This window comes from Cokeromyces recurvatus (assembly GCF_025118155.1).
Source record: "Cokeromyces recurvatus strain NRRL 2243 chromosome Unknown BX663scaffold_49, whole genome shotgun sequence".
NCBI lineage: Eukaryota > Fungi > Mucoromycota > Mucoromycetes > Mucorales > Mucoraceae > Cokeromyces > Cokeromyces recurvatus.
This window is the reverse complement of record NW_026251435.1, coordinates 56,700-72,631: the sequence shown is the minus strand read 5'-3', so window position 1 is coordinate 72,631 and position 15,932 is coordinate 56,700. Positions and strand designations below refer to the sequence as shown.

General features: G+C 28.8%; 6 protein-coding genes across 6 annotated transcripts; 3 read left to right on the top strand and 3 right to left on the bottom strand.

Annotated features, from left to right (window-relative positions):
• Nucleotides 1-1,174: 1,174 nt before the first annotated feature.
• BX663DRAFT_490557 (uncharacterized protein) lies at nucleotides 1,175-4,289 on the top strand (the record flags this gene model as incomplete). The annotated part of the gene is made up of 9 exons (XM_051524961.1): nucleotides 1,175-1,189; nucleotides 1,245-1,253; nucleotides 1,644-1,758; nucleotides 1,891-1,962; nucleotides 2,136-2,197; nucleotides 2,381-2,820; nucleotides 3,304-3,523; nucleotides 3,961-4,050; nucleotides 4,224-4,289. 9 exons carry the CDS (start codon nucleotides 1,175-1,177, stop codon nucleotides 4,287-4,289), a joined length of 1,089 nt encoding a protein of 362 aa, XP_051377814.1.
• Nucleotides 4,290-5,321: 1,032 nt separating this feature from the next.
• On the bottom strand, nucleotides 5,322-6,369 carry BX663DRAFT_527006 (uncharacterized protein). Its single transcript, XM_051529981.1, has 2 exons — nucleotides 5,715-6,369; nucleotides 5,322-5,646 (listed from the first exon to the last, which is right to left on the bottom strand). The coding sequence occupies exons 1-2, from the start codon at nucleotides 6,330-6,332 to the stop codon at nucleotides 5,545-5,547; spliced, it is 720 nt and encodes a 239-aa protein (XP_051377813.1). The 5' UTR covers nucleotides 6,333-6,369; the 3' UTR covers nucleotides 5,322-5,544.
• Nucleotides 6,370-6,866: 497 nt separating this feature from the next.
• Nucleotides 6,867-8,292, bottom strand: BX663DRAFT_481143 (Tub family-domain-containing protein; the record flags this gene model as incomplete). Its single annotated transcript, XM_051524351.1, has 6 exons — nucleotides 7,995-8,292; nucleotides 7,659-7,892; nucleotides 7,475-7,595; nucleotides 7,224-7,410; nucleotides 7,080-7,163; nucleotides 6,867-7,000 (listed from the first exon to the last, which is right to left on the bottom strand). The coding sequence occupies exons 1-6, from the start codon at nucleotides 8,234-8,236 to the stop codon at nucleotides 6,867-6,869; spliced, it is 1,002 nt and encodes a 333-aa protein (XP_051377812.1). The 5' UTR covers nucleotides 8,237-8,292.
• An 895-nt stretch (nucleotides 8,293-9,187) lies between these two features.
• Nucleotides 9,188-9,607, top strand: BX663DRAFT_527005 (uncharacterized protein; the record flags this gene model as incomplete). Its single annotated transcript, XM_051529980.1, has 3 exons — nucleotides 9,188-9,311; nucleotides 9,388-9,487; nucleotides 9,582-9,607. Coding segments are annotated over exons 1-3 (190 nt in total), but the record flags the coding sequence as incomplete, so codon positions are not given.
• On the top strand, nucleotides 9,188-11,005 carry BX663DRAFT_527003 (uncharacterized protein). The gene is made up of 3 exons (XM_051529979.1): nucleotides 9,188-9,487; nucleotides 9,582-10,445; nucleotides 10,550-11,005. Exons 2-3 carry the CDS (start codon nucleotides 9,660-9,662, stop codon nucleotides 10,952-10,954), a joined length of 1,191 nt encoding a protein of 396 aa, XP_051377810.1. The 5' UTR covers nucleotides 9,188-9,487; nucleotides 9,582-9,659; the 3' UTR covers nucleotides 10,955-11,005.
• A 39-nt stretch (nucleotides 11,006-11,044) lies between these two features.
• BX663DRAFT_527000 (major facilitator superfamily domain-containing protein) lies at nucleotides 11,045-12,964 on the bottom strand. The gene is made up of 6 exons (XM_051529978.1): nucleotides 12,722-12,964; nucleotides 12,602-12,615; nucleotides 12,286-12,514; nucleotides 11,811-12,209; nucleotides 11,726-11,747; nucleotides 11,045-11,655 (listed from the first exon to the last, which is right to left on the bottom strand). The coding sequence occupies exons 1-6, from the start codon at nucleotides 12,890-12,892 to the stop codon at nucleotides 11,153-11,155; spliced, it is 1,338 nt and encodes a 445-aa protein (XP_051377809.1). The 5' UTR covers nucleotides 12,893-12,964; the 3' UTR covers nucleotides 11,045-11,152.
• Between the last annotated feature and the right edge of the window lie 2,968 nt (nucleotides 12,965-15,932).

Below are 15,932 nucleotides of genomic sequence, written 5' to 3'. Positions count from 1 at the left end.
AAGCTTATTTATTCATTTGTATCTAAAATAATTCTTTTTTAATTGTCTATGACTCCTACAGTATTTCCATATCAACTTGTCGGTTCTTTAAAATTTTACTTGTCTCGTTGTTCAATTTCGCTTGTCGTCTTCTTCAATTTTACCTGTCACATCTGAAAATTTCACTTGTCGCATTTTAAAATTCTCTTGTGATTTTTACGCCACTTGACGACGTTGAATGTTTTATTTCCTTCAAGATGAACAATCAAAGCTTTCTGTTGTCCTTTATAGACTCGGCAAGTTTTTAATTCCATCTATTATCGATAATAGATCAAAATGATATACTCTATTAAAAATGATAAATTTACAGTGCTTACCATACTAATTGGCGGTTTTTCAAAAGTAAATTATGGATTTTACACAGAGAGAAACGCCATTCTTTTTTTTTTTTTTTTTTTTTTTTTTTTTTTTTTTTTTTTTGCAAGGCTTACCCTGTTGTCGATCAAAGAGAGCATATTTCCTTGGTTTAAAAGGTTGCCTCAAATTACTCTACTTAATTAGATCGAGTTATGGTGGGAATAAGGAGAAAGACATATGCCTTTATGGCCACTGTGTGTTATTATTTTATCGACTTCTGAGCTATGAATAGGAGCATTATCCATGACCGTATTAAGGCAATTGTCATCTCTGGAAGTTGATATATCTTATCCAGTATTCGAAATAAATCTCACAAATAATGACCAGTGACAGTCTCTTTAGAGCAAGGTTTCTTGATACTGTCATCTTTTTTTTTTTTTTTTGGCCCAAGCCAACATCAACAACATTGATATAGTTTTAGTCGTTAGCCTTATAAAAATTGTAGGCGTGCCTCGAAAACGAGAAACACCCTTAGGTAAATTTAACAGATCCAACAAATTCGTAGAATCAAACATTTAAAGCTGTTAATAGGTCATTTAAAACTGTTAACCATCACTTCTATAAATATTTTAGCAATACAGTTTTACCAGAAATGTTAACAATCAAGAAAAGGTGTGCACTTGGTTTTAAAATTGAGTGATCTTGGATATGAAAATTAAAATTCTGTTCCTGAGTGTTATGGTTTACAGGAAAGAATACAATAAAATAGAAATAGAAATAAAAGAATAAAAAGAGAAATAAAAGAAAACAGACAAAAGAAGTACGTTGAGCCTTGTCAATGAGTTTTATTAAGGTAAAGATAAAAAATGAATTAATTCAAATTATATTCAATTATACAAAATATAAAGGTTAATAATGTAAAAGTATCTATACCTTTCGTGAAATAAAGATGATAAGTAGTAATATAACCAACTGTATTTGATAATATAAATATTATACTATCAAGAATCATTATAGACATACATCCATGTCTTTTGTATATATGTATGTATTTATTTTTTATAACAAATACGTGTACTCTGAGTGGAATCAGCTATTATGCGTACTTGTATTATCCCAGTTTAGCTTATAAATTTATATTCAGCAGAATATGTCTATAGGCAGAATTATTGTAAAAGTGCACTCTGTGTTCTATTATGGCTATTTATCCTGTTGAATTAAGTTACAAATCTTACAACCATGACACTGAGTGCTTTTTTTTAAAAAAAAATGCATCAAGACGCTTCTTTTCATAGTTCCATTGTTAGATATCTTCTATACGATGCGACGATTGTAATGAAGAATTCAATTCTTCAAACGTATATTACATTCACAAACAAAATGCACATACTCTGGAAGCGGTAATTAGCATAAAAGATAACGGTAAAACAAAGAAATCGATTAAGTCTGTCAAGAGATTCAAAATTAACACGCTTTGTTTTTGGCTTTTTTTAGAAAATGAAGTTATAATCACAAGAGAGCTAAATCAACCTTTTATATGCTTATATAAAAAAGAATATAAAACAAAGAATGGCTTTAAGACTCATGTATCCAAATGTCCAATTGTGTCTAACGTGAAGTTCAAGGGTAATTGACTTTTTTCATTGTTTTTTTTTCAAACATTTATTAAATAAGAACCATCCCTTAACACGAAGCCGTACAAAGAGTGACAAAACCAACTGTTGTGTCCATAGAAGAACAAAAGAATACCAACCGCCTTGTAAAAAAAAAAAAAAAAAAAAAAAAAAAATTAAAGTTAGAGCCCATCATACTAAAGGACAAAAATGATGAGGGATATGCTTTGCTAGGAAATCAAGAAATAGTAAAAAACATGAGGCAGAAAAAGAGGATAGAAGTTAGCACTCTTAATGTTGAGGCAAAAAAGATAAAAAAAAAACTGTGAGCACTGGTATTGCTAAACCTATGGATGACCTTGAGACAATAATTACCAATGGTCCTTACTCTGATATTTTGAATCCTGACAGCTATATTGAACTTGATTTAGGTATGGCATGTAATCTTAACCTGGACTGGTTTATTTATGAAAATTATAAATACTACTGTTGCCTTTTACTGGCTGGTGCTGTATTACCTGACGGAAAAAAAAGGTATTTTTATCAAGACCATCGAGGTGTATGGACATACATCTTTGGTCGACCCATACCACGAACGATTTATAAATGGAAAAGAAGCAACCACAACGACCCTCCCATCTTCAACAGATTTGATATACAATGGTGTATTTGTAACTGTAAAAAAAGAAGATAGCTCCAGAAAACTTATTATTGCCACCAAATTAATGAATGCTTTAGTAACAAGTTCCATCAGAATTGATCAGAAAGTACTACCTGACGATGGGAGCTCCACATTGCAGTTCATGCCATCTACAAATACCAGGATATATATCCTATCATCACAATTGTACAATGCCGAAAAGGTGTGCAAGTTAGATATGGTGAAGTGCATATAATTATTTTTAATGCTCGAATACTCTAACAATGACTATTATTAAAACAGAATATAGAATGAATATTATGCTGTAAAGTACAATATACTAGTTTTATTTGAATAACCTCTTTCCTATTAAATAAATGATGGTTGATTCTATTAACTGAGTTGTAAAGACAACTACAATCATAACATAAAGTACATATATCCACAAGATATACTATCACAGTTACGACAAGTACGTTTGAAATTTATCAAAAACAGAGGCTACTTGACTCTTCATGCCTCATCACCAATAACCAATTATCACAACCCGAAGCCATACATAGTCTGGACAGTCAACAATTACGATGATAAATCAACAACAACTACAGCTGCTAAGCTTGGATCCAATTTCTTTCAACTCATCGCCAGATTCAAACTAAATAATAAAAGCGTTGTTAAAAAAAAAAAAAAAAAAAAAAAAAAAAAAAAAAAAAGTAAAATAGAAGAGCTACGGACAAGGTGTAACACCGGAAGGATGAAAGAATTCTTGGGACATGTCGTTGCAGAATATTTTAATGGCAATGGCGATCTGATCTTGAGTGAAAACAAAACTTTGAAGCAATATTTACAAGGGATCTCCAGTGAATTATCAAGTACAATCAATACAATGAACAAGCACACAGCTGGAAGAATACTTGAAGTGTTCAAAGGAGAAGTATGATTATCTTCTAATGCGTATTATATATTCAGTTTGTTATATTCATGGATATATTACATATAGATTTCCTATATACAGTTATCATTTTCTCTTTCTCATTATAAACCTATTTATGCATTATTTCATTTCTTTTTTTTAAATATCGTTATCCTTCTTAGTTTTGCTTTAATATGTTTCATTATAGTTTAAAAAATCTTTAACATATTAAAGTATTCTACTAAGCAAATCTCATGATAGTCTGCGGGAAACCTGACCAATTTATGAGTTCTGGTTAATTTTTACACAGTTTGTACATTCCTAGTCGTTTATTCACCATCATGAAGCTAAAGGGTGGCTTGACCAAGCACCTTGCCTAACTAGAAAGACATATTTATTGATGTCATTTACTTGATCAAATACCTTGTAGTTTTCATTTCTTTTTTTTTTCAATAAAGACATTGAATACTGTCAGCTGCAAATCTGAAATTAATCTCATAATGAAGCACTGTGTTTCACTTATTAAAGTTCTTGTTCATTATTTGCAAGTATTTCATAAAAGATGCTATCAATTACCCTACCCCAACTTTTTTTATCGCTGATTTATACTTCTTGTCTCCAGATTTGATCAGACGTGTTTATTTTACAGTTTATAAATAGAAGTGCATTTTCGAATGAATGAATAATATTATTGAAAGTGAATATAATATAATATAAATAGACAAGATACAATAGGAATACTCTATCATTTAAAGTGGATAACATATGCCCTGCTCCTTGTATTTGAAGAATTTACTAGCCAATTCATCTATAGGATCTTTTTTATTTGAAAAGTAGTATGATATTTAATATTTCGAGGAAAAAAGAAAAAAAAAAACGGAAAAATATATGAAAGGAAATGGTTGAAGAAGAAGGAAAAAACAACTGTAACTGAAAATAATCAAGGCTTATAAATGGTATTCTAATTGAACATTATACTCTCTCCTCCTCCCTTGACATGCTTGACTTTATGAATACATTTTATATTTACAAATACTAATTGAAACCAAGAGCACTACTAGCTTACGTTTACTCTAATTTATGTTAACACTATTCTAGTATACCAAGAACCTTATATTAATAATAATAAAAAGGTACTTGTCAGTTATGCTGAAACTATTGAGATAAACTTATTTTAGTCCCAACTGTATCCTATTTTTTTTTATTCAGCTCTTTTTTAAATATGGGTGGTGAAATCCTATTTTATAAAGAAGGATCTGCTATTTTTAATATCAAATCTGTATTTGGAGTTATGAATGAATAGCTCATTTTCATATTCTTCGCTATCATAAAGGAATGATACTTCTTTTTGTTTTAAAAAGAATAAAAAATAAAAAAAAAATAGATGAATATTATGCCATATATATATGTAAAGGCTGCATTTACATATCATATAAATATAAAGACATTTATCTCTATATATCGAATACATGGATAAATACTGTATTCATAATTTAATTAACTCTAAGTTTATGTCATGTTTTTTTTTCATTTTCTTCCTTCCTCCTTTTAAAGTCTACAAAGCTTAGTTGTTATCAGCTATGATGATATTATAAAAAAAGGGAAGAAAAGGAGGATATTATGATGGAATACACATATATATAGCAGAAGCTAATAATATATTAAACAATTGTACATATTAAAACATAGACAGCTGTAATACTATATAATATAATTAAATGTAACAGTTATTATTAATAAATCAGTAGTATTACGAAATCATCTGTATAAATTTATATGTTTATATTTATTTGTATAAATATGTATATTTTTTTTGGGGGGCAAATCTTAATTTATTGTTTCTATTACTGCTTTCAATTATAGCTGTGGCTGTTGTTCAATAATAAAAATATACATATTTGTGTATATTCATATATAAAAAAAAAAGCGCTTTTTATATTATTACGTTTCAAGTACATATTTATAGATTTTGCTATTATTAAATATTTATATAAAAAAAAAGCTGGTCTCTCTGCTTTTATCATTTATTGTTCACGTAGAAATCAGCATCTTTTTTTCCAAATTTTCCAAGATTTGGACTTTTTCTTTTTCGTTGATTCATTATTGGAAGCAGATATTGAATCAGAGATTTCATGATTTGCCTGCTATTATCCAATGTACATATGAATCTATTATTAGTATTTCATGTAATCAACACTTGTATTTTATCTACCTTTTTTTGTTTAAATAACTTTGAAATTAAATTTATTTTCTTTTTATTATTTTTCAAGTCTTTAGACGTTGTTGCTGTATCAGTATTTAAAGTAGATTTAGGCTCCTGTTTTTCTGGTTTCTCTTCTTCTTTTATGATTAACTCCTGATTTGTATCCTTATTACTTTTAATGACGACTGCTTTATTAGATGATAACACATTCACGTCTTCTTCTATGACTGATGATTCATCCTCTTCTTTCTTATGAATCAGAGTAGCCTCTGTATCGATCAGTAAATCATTCTTCTTCTTTTCTTCTATTTCATTACTTTTAGAAATAGGTCCTATTGCTGATAATTCCTTCCCCTCTTCAAGAGGGATACTAGATGATGGATCTTCTTTAGACGCGTTCTTATTATTTTTAACAATGGGATCTGATTCAATCGTTGTCTTTTTTTCAATTGAAGAAGATATATTGATAGAATGGATAGGGCTCACTTTTCCAGAAGACTTTTTTTTAGGGTTGAAATTAGCACCATTAGGAGCATTTTTCATCATTCTCTTCATTTCTCTACGTTCTTGAAGTGTTTTGTTACGTGTGATCTGTCTTCTGGTGCTTCTATTATTCGCTTGTGTCATTTGATTGGCCTTACAATAAAATATATGTATAGATATATAAAATAAAAATATATAAATAAAAAAAAAAAAGGAGAACAGAACAAATCAAATGATCGACTGTTATTTATATGTCAAATTTTATGAATAAGATTGAATTTCAGACAATATTGTAATTTTTTTTTTTAAAAAAAAAAAAAGAAAAAGAAAAAGAAAGGCTATGACTGTTTTCTTTTCTTTTCTTTTGCAAGAATACACTACATATATACATATATATAAGTAGATGTTTAGACTATTACTACTACTACTACTTCTACTGCTATTGTTGCTGCTCTTCTATTTGTTTTATATATAGATCACATGAAGGCTATTATAGGATCAAGTTTTATTGTAAATGAAACATTCCTTAGTTTTCACATGTACTATCTGAAATTTAATCTTTACAAAAATAAAAATAACAGACTTTTTTTTTTTATGTTACAATAGTGATAAAGTGTCTACTTAGAATGAACGTAACATATTTAATTTTAACATATAAAAGTATATTTATTTATTTATTTATTCACAAGCCAGTTTTGCATCAAATGAAGTAAGAGCAATTGAAAATGCTTGTAATAAGCACATGGGGTATTTATAATCCATAGTAAAAGAATCTCTTTCAACACGTCCAAATTGCATGACAATATAATCCACTACAATAAATTCGTTTTTTTAAAAAAAAAAAAAAAAAAAAAATACAATATATAAATGGCTTAAAAAAAAAGAACTTACAATCATTATCATGTACAATTTGAAAGTTCTTGACAGATGCTTGCGTCACTCTTCCATTAAAATTAAGGACAAAAGATTGTGTCTCTAAAGGATATCCAATATATTTAAATAATTTATTTATTTCTTTATTTATTTAACCATTACCTTCATTCCATTGTGGGCTTTTATTATGAAGAACTAAAAGATCTCGTGCATATCCGTCTCTGTATTTACTTAATAATGTTTCTGATTCTTTTACTGGTCTAAATTCAGGTCGATTTCCATCTCGTGTTAATGTATGCATTAAAATTGTCATTTTTCGCGGTCCTTTAAATCCTAGGATATTAGGATCCTTTTTTTTGAATTAAAGCAAATCAATAAACTAATATACGTTATACATGTATAGATTTCCTTACGTATAAAACAGCTCCAAGCTCTTCTCGAATAGGTAAATCCTTCTTTTTTATCGTCATCTCCTTTTTCATTGGGTTTTTTCCATGAGAATAGGTGACAAATGTCGTGCCTAAAAAGTTGGCTCTATAATCGATGCATATAAGTCAGTCACACCCATATTTATATAAAAGAGAATCTTCTATTTACCTCACTTTTCCTAATTCAACATATCCTTCAGGTACACTTGTATTTTCACGATAAATACCCGTAATCGTATAATAACTCGTATTACTTTTTCTCTTTTTACGAGCTGTCATAACATGTTGAATTTCACCTGTAGTTAAATTTTCAATAAATAAATGGTATTGAGGATATAACTTGTCTAAACCATCTCGACAACGTTGAATTCGACAAGTGACACGAAGATTCAATGCAGCAGGTCTAAAAATAGTAATAATCATAAAAAAAAAGGGAGGAGGAGGAAGGGAGGAATTTTTTGTTAATCCTATTTAACGTTTATTTTTTTTTTTTGTCAATTGCTACCTAAAAGCAAGGTCCAAAATTTCTTTTTCTGTTGTTAATGGTCTTTGTAATAGAAAATCTTCAGTTTGTACAGGTCGAGTCACTTGTACAGTTTGTGAGTTTAAATCAACATCTGTAGGTACAATGACTGCTTCATTGGATCCTTCTTCTTCATCTAGCAATTGACCATCATTTGACTCTAAATTGAAGGTGCTTGTTGATAATTGAGGATGAACTATTTGTTGTGTGTCGTGCTTTGTCATTCTTTGAAATTAGATGAACTATTTTTGGGTTTGTATGCCAAAAGGAAAAAAGAAAAAAGAAAAAAGGGATAACTGTCTGGTACGATGACGATGTTTAAATTGATACTCAATTTCGGTATTTGAATAATGAATTGGTTAGAAATGCCTTATAAATAAAAAAATAAAATAAGGAGTAATAAAGAATAATGTATGCATAAGAGACTTTATAATGGATTGAATAAAATATGGGAATTAATAGTAAGAGTTTTTTTTTCTTAAGAGGCTCGTTATTTAAAGATAAAGGCTTTATTTTATTTTTTATTTTTTACAAGCAATACAAGTAAAAGTGGAAGCTCAATTATCTATTTATTAATACACACGTATTTTGAATAAAGTATGAACGCGTGAAAACAAAATCAATAAAGACAAGTCTAACGGTTCTAAAAAAAAAAAAAAAAAAAAAAAAAAGAAGCTTTTTGTCCACACACTGAAATATAAAGTTTGTCAGGAAAAGAAAAAAAAACCTGTTATATTCCAACTTTCATTACTGTGAATGATAATGATGTTTTATCCAGACATTGTCACGTAGCTTTCTTTGTTAATATTAAGAAGCTCATTATCACTCATTTAGTTGTATAAGACGGGAATATTCCTAGGCTCAGGACATATATATATTTATATTTGTATGTATATAAGTAAAGAGAAAATAGTTAGAATTATAACTTACTTTGAATAGACAGTATTTTATAGTATTATTTTGTCTTTATTGTCCTATAACTACTTTTTTTTCATCTTTCCCTGCATAATGTATCACATATACGCTAGATTTAGAAAATAGTAGCAACCGATTAGATTTTTTATAGAGTAAGAAAAAGAAGAAGAAAAAAACGACGGAGTGCAAAAAAAAAAAATATGTTTAATTGTTATGCATAAAGTAATCCTTCTTTTTCTCTCTCTCTCTTTTTTTTTTTTTTTTTTTTTTTTTTTTTTTTTTTTCTTTTATTGTACATTATAATGTCAATAAAAAATGAAATAATGTATGACAGAAATGAAGGGACTACAAGTCAAATTAAAAGGATTTTAACTTCATTCCTAAGTAAGTATTTTAAAACTATTAACTGAGATTTGGTTGAACTTCTTCCTCCTAGTATTGACTTTATTCTTCTGTGTAGCACGCTTTTTGACAGTGTTGACTATCTTAACGAGTGCAGTGTTACTCACATACATACTTGGTTATATAACATTTGGATTCAATAGAGATGTAAGCCTTCTGTTTTTTTTTAAAAAAAAAAAGATAAATAAATATGTGACTCTAATGATATATCAATGATGTAATAAATCGCCATCAATGCATAAAACTTTACTTTAGGGTAATATAAGTCATTCGTATTTAGAGTATCCGAATGAGATAACATCAAAGGATGCCATTCATCTATCCAGTTTTATGGAAGCGTTGTCGATGTTATGGAAGGATGAAGAAGGAATAGATCCTTCTCTCTCTGATCCAAGTTACAATACATATTCGACAAAAGAGATTCATATAGATAATTTTTATGAAAAGAGTAAGATTCGACATGATATTGCAAAGGAACTTGGATTAGAATCCAACCTATTCCCTACATATACTCCTAAAGTAACGGATGAAGGTGAACTACCTCGAGTCAATGGATTAATAAGAGCAAATGAAGAGAGTCTATCAAAGATGAGAGATCAGATTGCTTTCCTGCCAAATAATAATAATAATAATATGAAAACCCAAAAGGGGCCCCTCAAATCAAAAGACTCCATGACGCAATGTGATATACATAAATTAAGCCATCAAAGGTCCAAGATAATCACTTTATTTCCACTACAATATGAAACAACGAATATTAAATTAGACGGCTTATTTAGTGATGGAGGAAGAATTCGACTAAGAACATCTACAACAGCAGATCATAGTATTCTTCTTAACTTTACTTTATATGCACAAACAGAAGATCTATTAACACATGTCTTGTTTTCTGAAATTGATACTTCTCCAACAAAGAGTATTCATATCAGCAACCATCATTCTTTATCCTCTTCTTGCTTGGTCTATTATTTGGATATCATCTTTCCTTCAAATCTTGATTATTATAAAAATATGAATATCAAAGTAAATCACGTAAATCGTATAGAAGGAGATTTGAAAGATATTTCATTCCAAAAGTTTTCTGTTGGTGTAGGAAGAGGATCTATCCAGTTTAAAGTAAGTAAAAGAAAAAGAAAAAGATATATATTCATCATGATTTAGAATGAACTCACTGAAATATATATACATATATTTATATTATATTCTTGGAAAAAAAAAAGGATCTTAAAGCGGATAATATACTTTTGGGAACTTTGAATGGCGTTATTCTTGGTAATTATTTACCTACAGAATCTATTGGTGCTGCATCTATTAAAGGTGCAACACATATTCAAATTTCACCACAGTCAAACAATTTGAAATCAACTAGTGTCTGCTTAGACGGACCTGTAAAGACTATAGTGACAAAAGGAAAGGACAGTATGACGGACAGTGCTTTTACTGTTCATTGTTGGTTATGTGAGCCTACAGTCGTATCTAACAATACAGCAACACATCATAAACATGATGTACACATCACGTCCTCTAGGCGGAAAACAATTAAAATTGGATATTATAAAGAATTATGTGGAGCCCATTTTAATATTCATTCGAGATATGGTGAATCAAAACTATATTACAGTTAAAATATCAATACTATTCTACTCATTGTAAATATATATATATATATAAAAAAAGAAAGACCTTTTTTTGTTTTGTTTTGTTTTGTTTTGTTATGTTTTTTGTTTTTTGTTTTTTGTTTTTTGTTTTTTTTTATGTATATACTATACATTTATATATGTGTATATGTATATGATTAATAAATAAAATAATTATGTACAAAACTAAGTCTTGATAAATAGTCTCCAACCAGACCTAGCAACACGAAGTGCCCAGCACATTAAACCAGCAACAGTCATCAGAACACCACACCAAACAGCAGCATACTTATAACCTGAAGAACCAGAACTATTGATGATAGTAGAAGTGATAGGTGTACCAAAGATATAACCAAAGACATTTGCAAAATATAAAAGACCATTTGCGGCATTAATATACTCATAGCCAGCTACAACAGGAATGGATGATCCGTTCATGGTAAGATACCCACCTCCAAACCAACCATAAAGAACAGCATAAACCCAAATAGCAGCTGATGATTTAGCTGTTGTCCAAATAGCCAATGTAAAAACACCAGATAAAAGTGTACAGATAAAGAACCCGTTGAGACAACCGATATAATCACCAATCCAACCAATGCCAAGCATAGAAACAGCATTTACTGCAGACATGATAGCACCCAAATTGGTACCAATCCAAGGGTTTAGACCAATATAATTAGCAAAAGCTAAACGAAAAGAAAAGAAATGAAATCAATACATAATAATAATAATAAAAGACAATTAAAAATCATTTACAAGCTAAATAGAAGGAAGGCGTCTAAGAAGATAAAGTAATTAGCAAATAGGAAAGGGGAATTAGATAACTTATTTAATCACCTACAAGGTAACCAAAAGGAGCAACAGTACCAATAGCAAGCATAATTTGAAATTGTCTATTCTTAAGTAATGCCTTTTGTTTTTCAAACAATTCGAAAAAGGTATCCTGTTGATTATTTGAAGCATTCTTGGGAGGTTTCACTAAGGCAACAGCAACTATCATGAAAGCAAAACAGACAAAGCCATTAATACGAAGAGCCCAACGATAATCTAAATGTTCCATAGCGGCTTGAGCAATATTAGAGAAAATCAAACCTCCTACACCAGAACCGCACATACAGTAACCAACGGCTAAACCTCTTCGAGTTGTAAACCATTGTTGAGGACCAGCCATACAAGGGAAAAAGATGAATGATGCACCAATACCAAACATAACACCTTGTGTCAAGTATAAATGCCAAATCTATTTATATAAGTGACCTATTTAGTATACACAACAACAAAAAAAAAAAAGGGGGATACTATGAATGACACATTACTTGACTACTAATACTAGCCAACATAAGAGCAAGAGGACACATAATCGTACCAATAATAAGCATTTTAGTATAGCCAAGTTTACAAATAACCCATTCATTAACAGGTCCAAGAATAAAAAATAAAGCTACACAAATAGAGCCAATCCAAGAAAGTTGATTCATTTGTCCAGGAAAAACGACTTCATTATAATAATTAAGAAAAACACCCCAAGAATAATTGACTCCAAATCTAGTGAAAGGAAAGAAAAGAAAAGCAATTTTTTTTTTTTTTTTTTGTTAAAGCAGAGTTTAACACATGAAATCAATATACACATACTCTGCTACCATGCCCTAATAAAATAAAAATAAAAATTATATCAGTAAAAAAATAAAAATAAAATACGTTTCTCTACTATACTTTCTTCTTCTTTTACTATTATTATTTGCTTAAACTTACACAAAAACCACCAAAAACAACAAGCCAAGCAGTTAAACCACCATTAGGAGGTGCATGTAATTCTTCTGTATCTTTAGCGTAATGATTCTCTACATCAATAGTTGACTGATCATGCATAAAGTCTTCCTTATTAGATAAGGAAAAATTGTCTGCTTCGGTTTTATCATTCATTGTTGAAATAGAATGATTTTATTAATATAAGTTTTTGTTGAAAAAAATAATAAGAATAATAACAAAAAAAAATTTAAAGTGTTACTAAAAAGAAATAAAATTCGTTATATATTTTTTGACAGATGGAAACTTAATTTTATCTCGGAGGATCAAAATGTTCTGTGAAACATTTAGGGACTTTCTTTATTGGAATTAAATGTTAAGCCTTTTACAACTTGTAATTGGTATCTTTTCAAAATAGTATAGAATCAATTAAAATTGAATAAAAAAAATAAATAGGGATAATTGTTTTGGCTGCTATCTGATTACATACATATCTCTTGACATACACATTTTATACTCTATTTTATTTTATACTATTTTCTATATGATACAAATATATATATTTCTATATAAAAAAAAAAAAAAAAAAAAAGGAAAACAATAATAGTAACTACGAAACTACTATTTTAAAGATATTTAACTGATATGTAAACAAATCCGAACAAATAAAGAAATCTTACATTATCACAAGTTTGCTGCTGTGCGCTGTTGCTGCTGTTGCTGCTGCTGCTCAAATTAACATGTGTTTATCTATTGTAGACAATTCATTGGTATTCGTTTTAATAAATAAAACAATCACAAAAGAAAAACAAAAATCGTTTGTAAATATTTATGTATGATTTCGTAATATATTTCAGTGACTTTATTAAATTATACGTTTCCTCTTCGATAATCTATTACACTATGTATGTGAAACACGAGTTTGTATTTTTATTTTTTCCGGCGAATTAGTTACAAGTTAGCATGCTAAGAATAAAAAATAAAAATAAACTAAACTTATCTAATAAGCCAAGTTTTATTATTTGTAATAAGGTAATAAAATCGACAAATGCCCTTTTTTTTTCTTAGAACTATTGTAGATCATACTATAATTCGATCTATGACAAATCAATGATTGACTAAAAATGTACTATTACATAAATTGTCATCACAATGATAGAAAAAAATTTTTTTTTCTTTTTCTCTTCAATAATAAATATGGATTGTTGTTGTTAGTACATAAGATTACATAATTTTAGTAGTACTTTACGGGAATAAGGTTGGTTTTTTGATTTTGAGGGTTTAGGGTTAATAAGATCCTATAATATATATTTCTTGTTTATCTACCTATCATACAATTACAATTTAGTTATTAATATTGTTTATTAGAGATATATTATCCGCTCTCCCCCCCCTCTCCCTCTCCTACCCACCCCACCACCTCACCCTTAATTAGAAAAATCATCCTGGTGGCTTATTTCTTCTTTTCGCTTTTTTTTAATGTGACTGTTATTGTACCTGATTACTGCAATAAATGATGATAAATTATGTAGATGATGAATACAATAATATATTACTAACACCCATGATAGATGCTGCATCTCATGTAAAACTAAGATAACCTTTATTAGAAGAGTCTATTGATAGAAATTATCTATTTTTAGTAAGGTAAGTGGATTTTTATTTTATAAATCTTACGGACTTTAAAATAAAACACTTGTCCTTTGACCTTCTTCATGTACATCTTTTGGATAAGCATAATAAGCTACTGTTTCTTATGATCGTTTAGATTGTTTTCTTTTTTAGTAATTATACGTTTAAAGGTTATTTATATGAGTGTGAGTTTCTATCATACTTGTAAATACATTGGTTAAATCAATTTTTCCCAATTTAAAAAAGAGCTATTATTATAGTCAATGGTTTGATAACCCTTTGTGATCATATATTCGTGATTTAATGTCCCCAATTTCATAATAAAATATCGCGTATAAACTAAGCAATTTAGATTTAATATAAGATAGCGAAGATAGCGAGAAGTATTCAGCATAAAACAAAGGAACTGGCCAATGCTATTCAAGCCAGGTTTTTACAGGTATAATAGCCCACTGTATTATGATTCTCATGTGCCGAAATACGCAAAATTTATTGGCTAGTTTTTTTTTTTTTTTCCAAATAAATGATCATTTTTGGGCCTTCAGATGAGATACCATCTTTAAAACTTGCAATACTCAACCATCCCTAATCTTTATTACGTGCATTCCAGTTACCAAATAGAATAGGTTACTAAATAAAATTGGTTTGATTAGCTTAGGCCCCCTTCCTTTTTAAGTATAAATTATAAACCCCTGATTTTATGACTCTAAATCCTAAATCAGAGAAAGTAAATAATGTTTCATTAAAAGTTGGTAAACTGTGCTTGACCAATCTATCATATCTCCATGGAAGCTATTTAAGGTCTTTAAAATACTAAATCTCAGTCTAATCGTATCATGTAATCAAAATTGTATGCTCATGAAAATGATAAATAAAATCTTACTATTGTTTCCGCATCCTAAAGTTTCAATATTTCAAGCTCTTTCAAGGATTTCGTAATACCAAAAGCATAAGATACCTGTAATTGTAAGGTCTCAAGTAGTTTTAATGTTTTATAGATTTCAAGATAACCCATTGTACCAAAAGGTACTAATGTCTTACCTTACGCAACTATGTGATAATGAAAACTTTTTATTTATAATAAAAATGATAAACTTATCTATCCATCCCCTCAAAAAAAAGGGGGGTAAGTAATGTAAAGGATCATTCAATGATATTCATTTAGTGACATTTATGATGAGTTATACTATAGATGGTTTGATTTGATATGAGGATTTCGATACAGATTAAATACTCTGTTTTTATCTTCATACAAAACTGTATTGCCCATATAATGTATATTAAACGTTATCTTTTATTAGGGGCTTTTTTTTGTTTTGTTTTGTTTTGTTTATGATTCTTAAGCTTAATAATTGTTATCTGTTTATACAACAGAACATAGTCTTTGCTCATTTTGGTTCAAAGTGAAAAATATTTTAATTTAAAAAGCTTCAGTGTTATCAATAAATGGCCTATTTTCTTTTCTTGATAGGACTCAATATTCATTCTAAATTCTTTATAATTTCCAAATGCTGTTTATAAGTCTGAAACTAAGAAAAGATACCTCAAGTGAAACTATATTATTAGCTACATTCTTTACAAGCAA